Source organism: Petaurus breviceps, unplaced genomic scaffold (assembly GCF_028583685.1).
Source record: "Petaurus breviceps papuanus isolate PSGF00001 unplaced genomic scaffold, PetGlider_PUasm1.0 37, whole genome shotgun sequence".
NCBI lineage: Eukaryota > Metazoa > Chordata > Mammalia > Diprotodontia > Petauridae > Petaurus > Petaurus breviceps.
In genome coordinates, this window is record NW_027186296.1 from 79482103 (window position 1) to 79496611 (window position 14509).

The window sequence follows — 14509 nt, forward strand, 5'->3', positions numbered from 1 at the left end:
AGTGAGAGTTGGGTGAACCAGGAAGACCCCAAGGGTGGAAAGGAACCCTGAAAACCTCTTGGCAGCCCTCACACCAGAAATGCTTGTCTTTTCTGGACACACCTTACACTTCCTAGAGGGAATAGCCACCCTAGATTGAGCAGTAACAGGTCTGTGATGCCCTTAGATGTCCATGCCTGCACATGTGCTACACTGTCTCAGTATGTGTCTCCCCTACACAGGTAGGCACAGGTAACCCATTGAACCCCATTTCTGATGGGGATTGGGGATTGCAATTATTTCCCAGGAAGCAAGGAATTCCCATTAAGTGTGGGTAATAAACTAGCACTGATTAAGTCCATGCCCTGGTACACACTGCCCATCTACTGATTGGGTGGTTTGGTAAGATCCTCGAATTGGTCCTGTTGTTTTGGCCCATGGTCCTGACAGAGTGCTGAGAAGATGGTCCAACTTTATAGAGGAAGTAAAAGTTGTAACAAGGTTTCCATAGGTGGACCTGTGGAAGGATAATTTTTTATTCCCTTTCTCCTACTTTGTTGACAAATATATTCATTTTCTTCCCCTTTCTTGCTTTATTTAAGATAATAAAAACAAGGCAAGACTTCCCTCAGCCCTTTCTTTGTCTTATTTAATTCCCTTGAAGACTTAGGATTTTGAGGGGTCTTATTTCTTTTTCCCCATTAGAAAATAATCACTTCCTCATTATATAGTCTTTTCCAGCAGTTTATACCTTTTTTAGATTCATTTGACTAGATTTTCTGCTCAGCTCTGTTCTTTTCATCAAGAATGCTTGGAAAATATTCTGTTTTATTAGTTGTCCATTTCCCCTTTAGAATTATACTCAGTTTTGCCAAGTGAGTTATTTTTTATTATAATTTGGTTGCATTTTAGAATAATATATTATATATCATATATGTAATATATACATTATATTTCAAGATCTTCTCTCCTTTGTAATATTAGCTGTCAAGTCTTCTGTTAGCCTAAATTTCTAGCTATTTAAAGTATTTCTAAAATTTAACCTGAAAGCTCTGATTTTTGGCTATGATGTTCCTAGTTTTCATTTTAGGTTTTTTTTTTTTTCAGAAGGTGACCAATAGATTCTTTCTACTTTTACTGTGTACTCTATTACTAATAAGTCTGGTCAGTTTTCATTTATGATATCTTCAAATATTGTATATTTTTTTGGTCTTGATTTGCAGGTATCTGGTAAATCTTGGATTATGCTTTCTAGGCCTTTCTTCTTTATAAGAGATAAATACCAATGTATAAAAACATACATCTCTTTCTCTCTACTTGACTACCTCCGATCAGAACCTGGACTACCGTTGTTCTCCTGGTCTTTTGTAATACCATCATAATTAAGTTTCCTGCCTCAAATCTCTTCCATCTCCATCCTCCATACAGTTGCCAAAGTAATATTCTTGAAGAAGTAATTCCTGGAGAATTAGGAAAGTACTGTCACAAAATCCAGATAGGAGTTAGTACCCAAGAGTAAAGGATGATCAGTACTGTCAAATGCTGCAGAAAGGTCAAGAAAAATGAAGATTGAAAAAAAGATCATTGGGATGGGTAATTAAGAGGACATTGGTAACTTTAGAGAGAACATGTTCAGTTGAGTGATGAGATTGGAAGTCAGATTGCAAAGGGCTTAAAGGGGTTCACTCTCTATGTGTCATCCTTGCCCCCGCTCAGTAAATTTCATTGGCTATTACCTCTAGGATCATATATTTCTCTTATTGTCATTTAAAGACCTCTATAATCTGGCTGCCTTTCTAGCCTTATTTTATATTTCTTGTCTTTATGCCTGTGAGTAGGCTGTCCCTATTAACTAGAATACACTGTATCCTCACCTTGACCTCTTAGAATTTCTAGTTTACTTCAAAGGTTCAGGTTAAAAAACCAGCCTTCCATATAAAGCCTTTCCTGATCACCACAAAATTATCATATATTACTTTTGGATATAACTTCTTTATGTATATTTTATCTCCCCCAATAGAATGTAAGTCCCTTGAGGGCAGGAACTATTTTATTTTTGTCTTTGTTTTTCCCAGAACTAGCACAGTACCAGGCATGTAATAGATCCTTAATAAGTGCTTGCAGATTGATTATTATTTTTATTAGCCAGTGTTAAGTTAGTAAAAAAAAAAATCCAGGCAGAGACATTTTATTTGCTTCTATAAAGAGCAGAGGTGGGCATTAGGAAAAATTTCTAATAATCCATATTTACAAAATAGAGAGGGCAGTTGGGGTTAAGTGACTTGCCCAAAGTTACAGGGCTATTAAGTGTGCCAGGCATCTGAGGCTAGATTTGAACTCAGGTCCTCCTGACTCCAGGGCTGGTGCTCTATTCACTGCACCACCTAGCTGCCCCCAAATAAAGAAGTCTTAACCTGGACTATGTAATTTTCCTCTTTTTGCAATGGGGTCTCAGGTTTTAGAGTTTTCAGAACTCATTCCCATAATGATGAAGGGTAGTTCAAGGATAAACCCATTGTAAGCTGATCTCGGTCTCCTTTATATTAGAGACTTTTCCCTGGCTTAAAACCCCTGGAATAGATTTCAAATAGGTCTAAATGAATGTTAATTAAAGAATCAATAGTCACATTACATGAAGATTTCCTGGAAAACTTTTTCAGTATCCATTTGCACCTTCTCATCATCCTCAGTTCTTTTCCGGAGAAAGGCCTGCATTTCCAGCATAACAAGGGCTTTTTGCTTTACCTGAATAAACCAAAGCATAACCTCTTAGATCATTAGGAGAAAAATTAGAACAGACTTGTTTCAATGATTAAAAAAGTAATTTTCACAAGAAGAATCCAATTTATCAAAGATTAATTACCCAATAATGTCAGTGGGCAATATAAAGGAACTTAATCCATGACATTCTCTGCCAGTACTTGAGAGTATACAATTTCTTTATTATTGAAAATGAAATATGCCAAAATGATATAATTTTTGTTGGCTCATGATTTTTAGATTTTTTCTAACAAACATGAATTTCAAGATGTTAGTATTTAATAATATCAGGAAATTTTTTTGAGGGAATGAAAATGGGGATACGTCCTTTCAGTGCCTGTCAAGTAAAGGGCAGTACCATGTTTCTCATCTTTCTTACTCTTTAAAGGATATAACTCAGCTACAAAATAAGGCTGGATATGCTGAATTAAATAGTTTTACTCTTTGTTGCCTCTTGGGGAAGAAAGAAGAAACTTGCCAAAGGGAAGGGACATATATTCTATTGTTATAGACCTATTCAGTCCTCTACTACCATGAAAATTAGAATAATAGGAGAAGAGAATTTCAGAGAAAGGGAACTCAGTGGCTAGATAGTCCAGTTCACACTTGAAAAAGAGTCCCTTGTACCTACCAAATGGTCATTCAATACCTCAGTGCCTAGACACCTCAAATTAGGGGGAATTCACAATCCCCTCATACAGCCAATTCCAATTTTGTGTAGCCCTAATTTTTAGGATGTTCCTCTTTACAAGAAGCTTAAATTTGCTTCTCTACAACTTCTAGCCATTATTCCTAATTCTGCCCTCCAGAGCCAAATAGAACAAGTCACATCCCTGTTCTCCATAGCAGTCCTGCAGATACATGAAGAATGCTATCCCCAGTTACATCAGCTGATCCTCATATGTCATTTACTCATTCACCCTTCATCACCCTCTCTTTGTGGTTGTTGGTAATTTTCCCTAGAAGGATTCTTTCCTGCTTATCAAATATGATTCCTAGATCTGAGTACAGTACTTTATAGATGTGGTCTCATCAGAGCAGATACAGAAGTATTTTGATCTTCGTATTCCTGGAAATTGTCTTTCTCAAAGCATTTTTTTGGCTGTTCATTTCATTTATGTTTAGCTCGCTGTTCACCAAAACACATAGATCTGTATTGGAAGAATTGCTATTTAACTTCTCTTCTCCCATCTGGTACCCGTGAAGCTGATTTTTTTCCATCCTAAGACTAAGACTACATTTATGCTGATTAAATTTTATTTTATTAGATTTTGCCTAACATTATAGACTGTCAATATCTTTTTGGATTCTGACTTTAATATCCATTGTGTTTGTTGTCTCCTCCAATGCAGGCTTTAAGACTCAATATCCAATATAATACTCTGATATTACTAACATTTATTACATTATTAGGGAGACAGAATGTTTATCCTAAAAAAAAAATCCTTCTAAGCTTATTTAACTCCATATTTGATTTAAAAAATTTTTCAGTTGATGCTTTTTGTTTTACATCATTCATTTAATATATATATATGTATGTCTTCTCAACCCACTCATTGATCTCTCCCTTGTAACAAACATTAAAAAGATAAAAATGCATTTCAGTCTGACCAGTCAATTCTCTATATTTAATAGTAATAGATAAAAATAAAATATTACTTTTTGTTCACTTTCTATTTTTGTTCTTCTTAGAGCACAGAAATGTGTCCAGACTGGAGGTTCTATGCCTTCTGGCATATTATTTGGATTATCCAGCTCTTCCATGGCATTCATTAATCGGGCAAAGTTCTCCTTCTGAATCTGGCCAGACCCTACGCGTTCTCCAAAAGGGCTAGCAATTTCCATTTGCTTTTGCTTCATCAGCCTAGCATTATAAATAAGTGTACATTAAATTATCCAAGACAAGTTAAAATCATATTATCACACATTAAAAGTATCAATATTAAGTAACAATTTTAACAAGATATTTTGTGTAACTCTTTTTGCTGGAGGACCTCAAGAATACAATCCTTCTGGGCTTAATTCTCAGCAGAATAGACAAATAATAGACTCTAGACCAAAGAAGCTTTCTTTGCAATAGCTTGGCTGGCTCAGAGCCTACTTTGACTTCAAATACAAATAACATTTGTAAACCTGCTTTGTGCCAGGTGCAGCAGCAGCAGCAGTTATTAAGGACCTGGCACAAAGCAGGTATTTAATAAAATGCTCATTTCCTGTGCCTCCCTTTTATTAGCACCCAGGAATCTAGTTGCATAGTGGTTTGGAAAAGGATCCCCTCATTTTTGAGTACACACATCATTGTATTGATACTTAAAATAGGGTAGTAGGGAAGAGTGGAAAGTACTGTTGTGTAGGAGTTCAGCCTGAGAAAAATGCTACAGCTGAGCACATTCTACCTTACTGAGAACACCGAGGCCATTCACCATCATTTCCTCCTTTTCCCTTTATCCACATCTTACAACTCTGACTTAGCCGCTCCTCACCACCCTTCTCTTCAATCTTTGTTGCAGAAGTAATCTTTTACTTCATCAAGATCCCTTCTCCTCCCATCTTCTCTGGAAGATTGCTCTCGTAGTAATCTCAATCTCTAGTCCTCCTACGCTTCAGGCTCTTCCTCTTCTACTGGCTCCTTCTGTGTTGCCTGTAAAAATGCCGCAAGTCTTTCCCATTTCAAAAAAATCCTCATTGGAACCTAAGAGATTCCCTCAACTTATTCTCTATCTCTCCTCCCTTTTCTAGCCAAACTTCTTGAAAAAGCTGTCTTATACTCAAATGTGATCTCAGTTCCCTCTCCTCCTCTCATTTCTCTACCCTTTGCAATCTTGTTTCTGATCTCACTCAACAGAAACATTTTCCCCAAAGTTGTAAACCATTAAATTAATGGCTAAATCTAATGGCCTTTTCCCAGTCCTCTTCCTTCTTGATCTTTGTACGGTATTTGATACTTTTGACAATCTTCTTCTCCTGAATAGTCTTTCTTTTCTATGGTTTTCATGATGCTTTTCCTTTTGTTCTCTTACCTGACTATACTTGCTTGATTTTCTATGCCAAGTCATCATCCCTGCTTCCTAATTTCCCAATGCTCCATTCTAGGCCCTTTTCTCCCACTACACTCTCACTTGGTTACCCATAAGATTGATCCCCTGGATTGAATAATCATCTCCATGCAGATGACACTAAGATCTATATATCCAGCCCTAGTTTTATGCCTGTGCTCTAGTATTGCCTCACAAACTGATTTTAATGTTTAATAAATGTTTAATAAACATTTTGAATCGTACAATCTTTAGGCATTTCAAACTCACTATGTCCAAAACAGAACTTATCTTTCTTCCCAAACTTACCCCTTTTATGAACTTTACTTTTTACCATCCTTCTTCTAGTCATGCAGGTTTGCAAACTTAGTGCTATCTTCTACCCTTCACTTTCATCTCACAGAGCCTAACAGATGCAAATCCCATTTGATTGCATCTTCACAAGAATTCTTCCATCTACTCATTTTCTCTATTCATATAGCTACTACCTTAGTACAAGGCCTTCCTAACCTTTCATAGAGACTATTGTGATAGCCTCCAGTTTCTTCTCCTCATGTCTTCTCTACCCTTTCTAATCCTTTAAAATACTACCAGAGTGATTTTCCATGTCACTTCCCCATTAAAAAACAAAACAAAAGTTTAGTCACTCGGTAGCTCCCTGTCGCTCAAACAATGGATCATATTGAAACTCCTTTTTCAAATCGGCCCCAATTTATCTTCTCATCCTTAATACACATTTATCTACTTTATATATTGTTGTAGAGACAAACTGATTTCCTTATTGTTCTTATACATGACATTCCATCTACCATATTTATATATTTGAATTGACTCCCATTCTTGGCATGTTCTCCCTTCTTCTTCTCTTCTATCAGAATCTTTTTTTTTTTAATTAATTTTTGAGCAATCGGGGATAAGGAACTTGCTCAAGGTTACACGGCCAGTTATTTCTGAGTGTGGTGCTGAGTGTCTGAGCCCGGGATTCGATCTCCAGGTCGTCCCAACACTGGAGCCGGTGTTCTTACTTGCTGTGCTACCTGGCCGTCCCTCTTCTATCAGAATCTTTAGTTTTCCTTATGATTCATCTAAGAGCCACCATCTACATCAAGCTTTTTAGCTACTTGTGCCCCGCCCCCCACATTTCCTTGTATACATTTGTATATACTATCTGTCTGTCTGTCTATCCATTCATCCAAACATCCACATGTTTGGTTCTCCTGATAGAATGTAAGCTCCTTGAATCAGGGACAATTTCACTTTTGTCTTTGTATCCCTGGTACCCAACACAGTTTCTGGTATATAGTAAGCACTTCACTAATGCTTGTAGATTGAATGATTTCTACTTTGACTGTCCTCCTTTGTTATGCATAGTACAGTGTTGCCTACTTTATTGTTGAATCAACTTGGGATATTTGCACAGGGCTATGTGTGGAGTGGGAGGACTGATACCACTCATCTTCTTGGCATATGCTTATGTTTTTCCAATTCCTCCCCCTAAAGGAAGAGGAAATTGACCTCATCAGTTAATTGAAGAAAAAAAATAATCTTTCAGAGGTGGTTATACTGGATAATATCTAAGGTTCCTTCCAGCTCAGAACCAATAGACCTGTGAATACTGGAAGGTCCTGAAGAGTCACTGAAAAGAATAATATTCCCCATGTGCATTTTTAAACATAGGGAAAACAATATCAGGAGACTAAGGATCACAAGATATGTATATGTATATGTAAATAGGTATCTTTTTAGACATGTGTGTTACATACATGTGTGTATATATACATTATATGACAAGACTTATACAGTAAATCTGTTTGTAGTATTAGAAGTGAATTTCTAGACACCTAGAACCTATAATCATGAGAACATATTCCTTTTGATTTTAAAATAATGGCAATTGGACTAGGTAACTACAGAAATCAGTCACAGATATATTCAATGCAAGTTTCCTTAATGTAAAATCAAACTATTTTAGACTTGCTTTTGTTGATTATTACTTTCAATAATTTCTTTATCTGTAGTAGAACCTTATATAACTTGATTGAAAAAGGGGAAGGTTAGCATGCAGAGTTGAACACCAAAATAGCACCATGTACATAAATGTGTAATGAATCAGTTTTTAATGATAAAAAGAAATAATCTTTATTTTTACCATTAAGATTTTGATATAATTTCAAAAGGCATTGTAGGTTATTATATTTTATTTGAATGTAATAATAATAATGATAATGATAGCTGGCATTTATAAAGTGCTTATCCTGTGCCAGGCACAGTGCTACCAGCTTTACAATTATTGCCTTATTTAATCTTCACAACAATGCTAGAAGGTAGGTGCTGTCCCAATTTTGCAGTTTCTTGGTATATGGACTGCTGAACAAAGATGGAGAAAATTATGCAACCATCTTGACTGGGTCTATTACAAATTTATGTTACACAACCTCAGTTGGACCCTCAGGGCTGCTAGACAATCCTTCTGTACTTCCCTTATCAACTCACTATTCCACTCCCCACAGCAACTTTTCCTAACCTTTTTATTCCTATTCTTACCTCCCATGGCTCCCCATTCCCCAGTCCTCTTAGCTAAGAACTTTGTCTCATGTTTTACAGAAAAAATGAGGCCATTAGTCAATAGTTCTCCCTTCTCCCCTTTTCCTCATCTCATGTGAGGAAGACTACTCATATGCCACTATCTTCTCCTTTACCTCTGTCTCACATGAAAAGGAGACCCTACTTCATATCAAGGCAAACACCTGCCTGCACTCGTGATCTCATTCCATCCAGTCTTGTTCAACAGATTGTCCTCTCTGTCATCCCCACCCTATAGCTTGTCTTCAATCTCTTTCTGTCTAGTAGCTCCTTTCCTTTTACCTATAAATGTGCTCAACTTCACTTGATCTTTTCATCACTGCTATTATCCCTATATCTTTTCTGCCCTAAGTGGCTAAACTCCTTGAGAAGGCCATCTACAATATCTGCCTTCACTTTCTTTCTACTCGCTCTCTTTTTAAGCCCCTTACAAGCCAAATTATGATCTCATCATTACACTGAAGCTCCTCTCTCCAGAGTTAATAATGATCTCCTAATGGCCAAATCCAGTGGCCTTTTCTGTCTTCATTCTGCTCTACCTCTCTACAACCACTGACAATATTGGTGACCCTTTTTTATTTGATATTCTCTTCTCTCTAGGTTTTTGGGACACCACTCTTGGTTCTCTTACTACTTATCCTACCTTTCCTTCTCAGTCTCCTTTGCTGGATCCTGATCTGGGTCATGCCCACTAACCTTAAGTATTTCACAAGGCTCTGTTCTGGCCCTCTTTTCTTCTTCTATACTATTTCAATTGGTGAACTCACCAGTTCCCATGGATTTAACTATCATTTTAATGCTAATGATTCTCAAATCTACCTTTCCAGCCCTAACCCCTCCAAACCATCCTCCATTCAGCTGCCACACTGATTTTCCTAAAGTGAAGGTCTGGCCATATCACCTCCTCCTGGAGCCAACTCTAGTGGCTTCCTGTCACTTATAGGCTCAAATACTAAATCTTCTGTTTCAGATTCAAAATTCTTCACAATCTTACCTCCCTCCCTCCATTTTTCCAGTCTTCTTACACTTTATTCCCCTCTTTGTACTTTTTGATCCAGGGATATTGGCCTCCTTGCCAATGAACAAGACATTTCATTGTTTGCTATGGACATTTTCTCTGGCTGGCTTTCCTTCCTCGTCTCTGTCTAGTGACTTCTCTGGCTTCCCCCATGTGGCAGCCTTTCCTAACCCCTCTTAATTCTAATGAATTCCCTCTTTCAATTATTTTCTATTTATTGTCTGTACATTTTTGGTTTTGTTGTTGTTGTCTCCATCATTACATTGTGAGTTCCTTGAGGTCAGGAACTACCTTTTGCTTCTTTTTGTGTTTCCAGTGCCTAGCCCATAGTAGTTGTTTAACGAATGCTTATTGACTGACTCACTGATATAAACAAGATATTGTCCAAATAAAAGCGAAATCAACCTTGGTCGGCGTTTGTACTGCTTGTAGAGTATGTCAATCAGATGACTGTGAAGCTCAGCAAACTCTTTTTTGAATCCCCGCTCCAGAAACTATGGGAAAAACATGCTATCACTAGAACTATAACTTGAAAACTTTTGTTTACTAACAAATATGCTTCAAAATTCTGTTGTGTCCCATTTGGAAAAATAACAATATAAGAAATAGATTAGAGGTTAAATGTGTAAGAATGTTAATTCATATTGCAAAAGGAGTCGGTAAAATTTTTGTTAACTGGTGAACTTTCCAGTGCCTTAAAATATTACTTGATGGAAGTATAGAACTTTAGACCTGAAAGGAACTTTTGTGATCATCTAATATAGTGGTTTACATATAGTGGTTTGCAAACCACTTGGGAGTTTGTAATAATGGTCCGAGGGGTTCGCACTAAAAATACTTCCATGTCTCTGTAAGCAGTAAATAATTGCATACTATAATGTATACTAAATTACCCCTTGGGTTCACAACATATTTTTGTTGAAAACGGTTTCTAGATTAAAAAAAGTTGGGATTCACTGATCTAGTCTAATCCCTTCATTTTAAAGAAGAGGGACAGGGCGGCCAGGTGGTGCAGTGAGTAGAGCTCCGGCCCTGGAGACCTGGGATCGGTTACGGCCTCAGATACTTGGCACCCACACAAAATAACTGGCCGTGTAACCTCGAGCAAGTTACTTAACCCCAATTGCTTTAAAAAAAAAAAGAGGGACCTGAGGCCAAGACAAGGGCAGCAATTTCTCACAATTACGTTCACATACACTTTTTGAGGAATGAATGCATAGTGGCATAAAATAAGATGTGCGTATATTTAAGAATCAAAGTAAAACTTCCTATAAAAAAATCTGTGAGGAAATTGTATTCCTTTCAATCCCTCCCAACTCTAGACATTCAGAAATAATTGGTTGAATATATACAAATAGTCAGGAATGGATAGACACTTACTTTGTCCTCTGTAAGAAAGGTGTCATATTTTTCTCTGTATGTATCAAGTTGTTCACGAGCTTTGTAGATTTCATCTGTAGTGAATTTCTATAACAAAATCAGTATTAGCCAAACAGAACAAGAAATATTTTGAAGACAACTAAACATTCAGGAAGCAGTAAAAAGAACAAGAAGTTTCCTAAATGTGTTGTTGGAGCATATTCTTTTCATTCTTTAATACTGATGAGGTAAGATAAACCAAAAAATAATTTTCAGAAATAAATATCCTAACAGTTTTCTAAACAGTTCAACAAAGCCAGAAATCTATAGAGGGTCTCAAATGTGCCACATAGAAGTTTGTGTTCAAAATCTTTTATTTCAAAGAAACTGCAAATGCTTTCCTATACCAATGAGTCAGCCAGTCTGCCTAATTCCTCCTCTTATTGACTTGTTTAGGAAAACCTGAGCGTGTTAGTGGTATGGATAGACAAAATGTCTGCTGGTGAAGGACTGCTGTACTAGCAGCAAGTGTCATGCAGCACCCTGGACAGGACCAGTTCAGTATATAAGTAATATTTGAGGGGTGCCAAAATTCTGGAAAATTATTATTTTTCCTGAAGGCATTGTGTTTGAAAAAGGCCCTTGTTTAGACCTGGGTCTTAGAATTTAGAGTTGTGGATTTTAGAGGTCTGCATTATGTAGAAAGGTTATTATTTCATTTCTGTGTTATATCATGTGATGTATCATGTCATATCACATCAGACTACTAGGCATAAAGTAATCTTGTGGTCCATTTGACTAATAGTGATTGCAAACAAGGTCCAGTCACAAAATTATGGAGACAACTATATTAGTACATAGATGGATGCTGTCACATAGCACAGAGCAAAGTTTAAAGGCTGTGGATTATAGGTTCATGGAATTTAGAGTTTGAAGATACTGAAGAAATATTATAGACCCAAATCCCCTCATTTTATAAATGAGGAACTATAGATGTTAAATGATTTGAGATGAGATATTTGACTCTGGTACATGGGAAAAGAGACATAGAGTAAAAGATTTGAAACATTTAAGTGAGTACAGATCATGGTGGCATTTCAGTAAGAAAGAGACTGGTAGGATTACTTTTTCTTTTTGTTTTCTTTCAAGGAAGCCATTCAGTTCAAGTTCTCTTGTTAGTAGTTCTTCATCTAGCAGTAAAGAGAAAGTAAGGCTGGCTATTTTTAATTCCTCCTGTGGAAACATTAACAATGGAAAACAGATTAATACTGCTACTTGAGGAGACCCCTCAACCTTCAGATAAAATAAACTGAAGACCACATAAAAGTAAAATACCATTTTTTGTAAAAATGAGTACAAAATGTTCTAGTAGTTTTAAAAATAGGGAACTGGGCACATAATACTATGTTCAGTATAATAGAAAATTTATTTCTGCGTTAGAAGTAGTTGGCATTGTGTATGGGAAGAAGGCGTAATAGAGGGAAGTATCATGAAAGAGGAAAGAGGTGCTTAGAAAACACTTTCCTGTGTTCCTTTTCAGGGATCTAAATCCTATCCATTCTTCAAGCCCTAGTTCAAGGTTAGCATCCTCCATGGAGCCTAGACTTCTTCAGACCTTTTTATCCATTCAGAGGTTCTGCATCATACCACTTTAGACACATTCATGGGGGTGGGAATATACTTTGAATTTCATCATCATCCATAGCTGTGCCTCATCTATGATCTTGACTGCTGATAATCTCTTCTTTGGTATCTCTCCCACTTCCTCATTCTTTCTTAACTGATCTTTTATCCTTCCTGTGACTTCCTGTGTCTCTTCATCCCCTTCTGTGCAATCCATCTCATTTTCCTTCCTTCCCAATTTTGATCTTATAGATGATTAGTTGAACCATAATAGTACTCCTCACCCTTGAATCCTTTACTTCCTTGTCCTAATACTGTCCATGTCTTGCCAGTCTTTAACCCTGGTTTACCTCCACCAATGGCCATTCTGTGGAATACTGCTAGGGAGAGTCAAACAACTGTGTCAATTAAATTCACAATAAATTTTATGTTAACTAATCTCAGCTGGGCCCTCAGTGCTTCAAAGTAATCCTTTTTCTCTTTTTCATTTTCTTTTAACAGTATCTATCATGCATGCTACTTTACCTGTTTGAAACCTCTCATCTCTTCTCTGCAACCTCTACCACCCTAATCCCATTTCTCAGTGAAGAACTTTGTCTGAGAATATTAAGACCATCTGCCTGGAAATTTCTTTCATCCTCTAGTCATACTTAATTTCCTCTGTATCATTCCCTGTGATTCACCCCTTTACCCCAGTCACTGGGTAGAGGTTGTCCTCTTTGTCAAGGCTAACTTTTCTATTGATACAAATAATGCAAATAATAGTTAGTATTTACATAACCTTTTAAGGTTTGCAAAGTATTTTACATATTTAATCATTTAATTTAATCCTCATAACAGCCCTAAAAGGTAAGCTCATTTCATCCTCAAAACAGCCCTAAAAGGTAAGGGATGTTATCCCCATTTTATAGACAGCAGAATGGGTGACAAAAAAGGTTAAGTGACTTGCCTATGGTCAAACATCTCTTAAGTGACTGAGGCAGGATTTGAACTCAAATCAATATTCCATATACTCTGCCACCTCTCTGCCTTTATTCCTGGTACCTTTTGCTTCCTAAAAATGCTAATTCATTCTAGTCTTTCACTTGTCCCTGCCATTCCTTCAAACTATATTTCTTTTCATAGACTCCTAAAAAGTCTATTCTCATTACCTCTATTTTTTTAACCACTCCATCACTTCTCAATCCATTAAAAATCTGACTTCTCCCCCTTACCACTTGACTAAAACTGTTCTTTCTAATGTTACCAGAGATTTTTAAACTGCTTAATCCCCTGCAGGGTCTTAATCTAAATTCCCATCATATTTGACCTCTCTTCAGGTTCTGATACTGTTATTAGATTAGACCTGATGGTCTTGAGATCCCCATAACAGTTTCTACTTAAGGGAGATTGTAAACTTGTAGAACATACTCATGAAAAAATGCTGACATCATTTTTGAAGGTTGGTATAGCTATGTCCCCCAAATAATATTTTGTCTACCCCCAGCTTACTTTTCTTCCTGATAACCCCCCCAAATAATTTTTTGCCCTGACCCAATATGCAATTTGGTCAGCTCCATGGAGGCCATCCAAAAATCATAGTATAAGATCTTTACTCTCAGAAAGAGCATACCCTGCCTTACAGCAGGAGCACCCCCTTTCAGCTGAATGAACTCACTTCTCAGTGCTCCCCAACACATCACTACCCTATATGAGTTATGCTCTATGTTAGTATATATGCCTGAGTTTAATGTTCCCTTTTCCTTTTTCCCCTTCTTCTTCTTCCCTATTGCTTGCAATAAAACTTTGCATTGAACTAGCTTCTATTGTTTTACATGTCATTCTCAGCACCCTACCTCAATAAGGGGTTGTTTTCCCCTCTGTCTTTGGCAGGCCCATGGGCCTTTCCTAAGAAGTAAACTGGGTACCAACACAAGGACTTAATGTATTGATAGCTGCACCTACATGGGGGGAGTATGACATTGTAAACCCAGGGATAAAAAGCAAGGGTCAGTGGAGGAACCCTACATCCTTCCAGGAGGGACTCTTATGCCAGAGAACTGAATCATACCAGATATAGTCACTTCCTCACTCTGCCTATGCATTTTCTTTTTTTCCTTGGCTTCTGTGATGTTTTCTCTGGTTCTCCTATACGTCTGACTAGTCCTCAGTC

The 14509-nt window shown here is 37.1% G+C and overlaps 1 protein-coding gene across 1 annotated transcript in view; it reads right to left on the bottom strand.

Annotated features, from left to right (window-relative positions):
* Positions 1-14509, bottom strand: part of CFAP43 (cilia and flagella associated protein 43) — a 157594-nt gene that overhangs the window by 20789 nt on the left and 122296 nt on the right. The window contains 5 exon segments of the mRNA XM_069098895.1: positions 2612-2724; positions 4399-4603; positions 9781-9869; positions 10756-10842; positions 11860-11967. Of these exon segments, the coding sequence (XP_068954996.1) occupies positions 2612-2724; positions 4399-4603; positions 9781-9869; positions 10756-10842; positions 11860-11967 (602 nt within the window).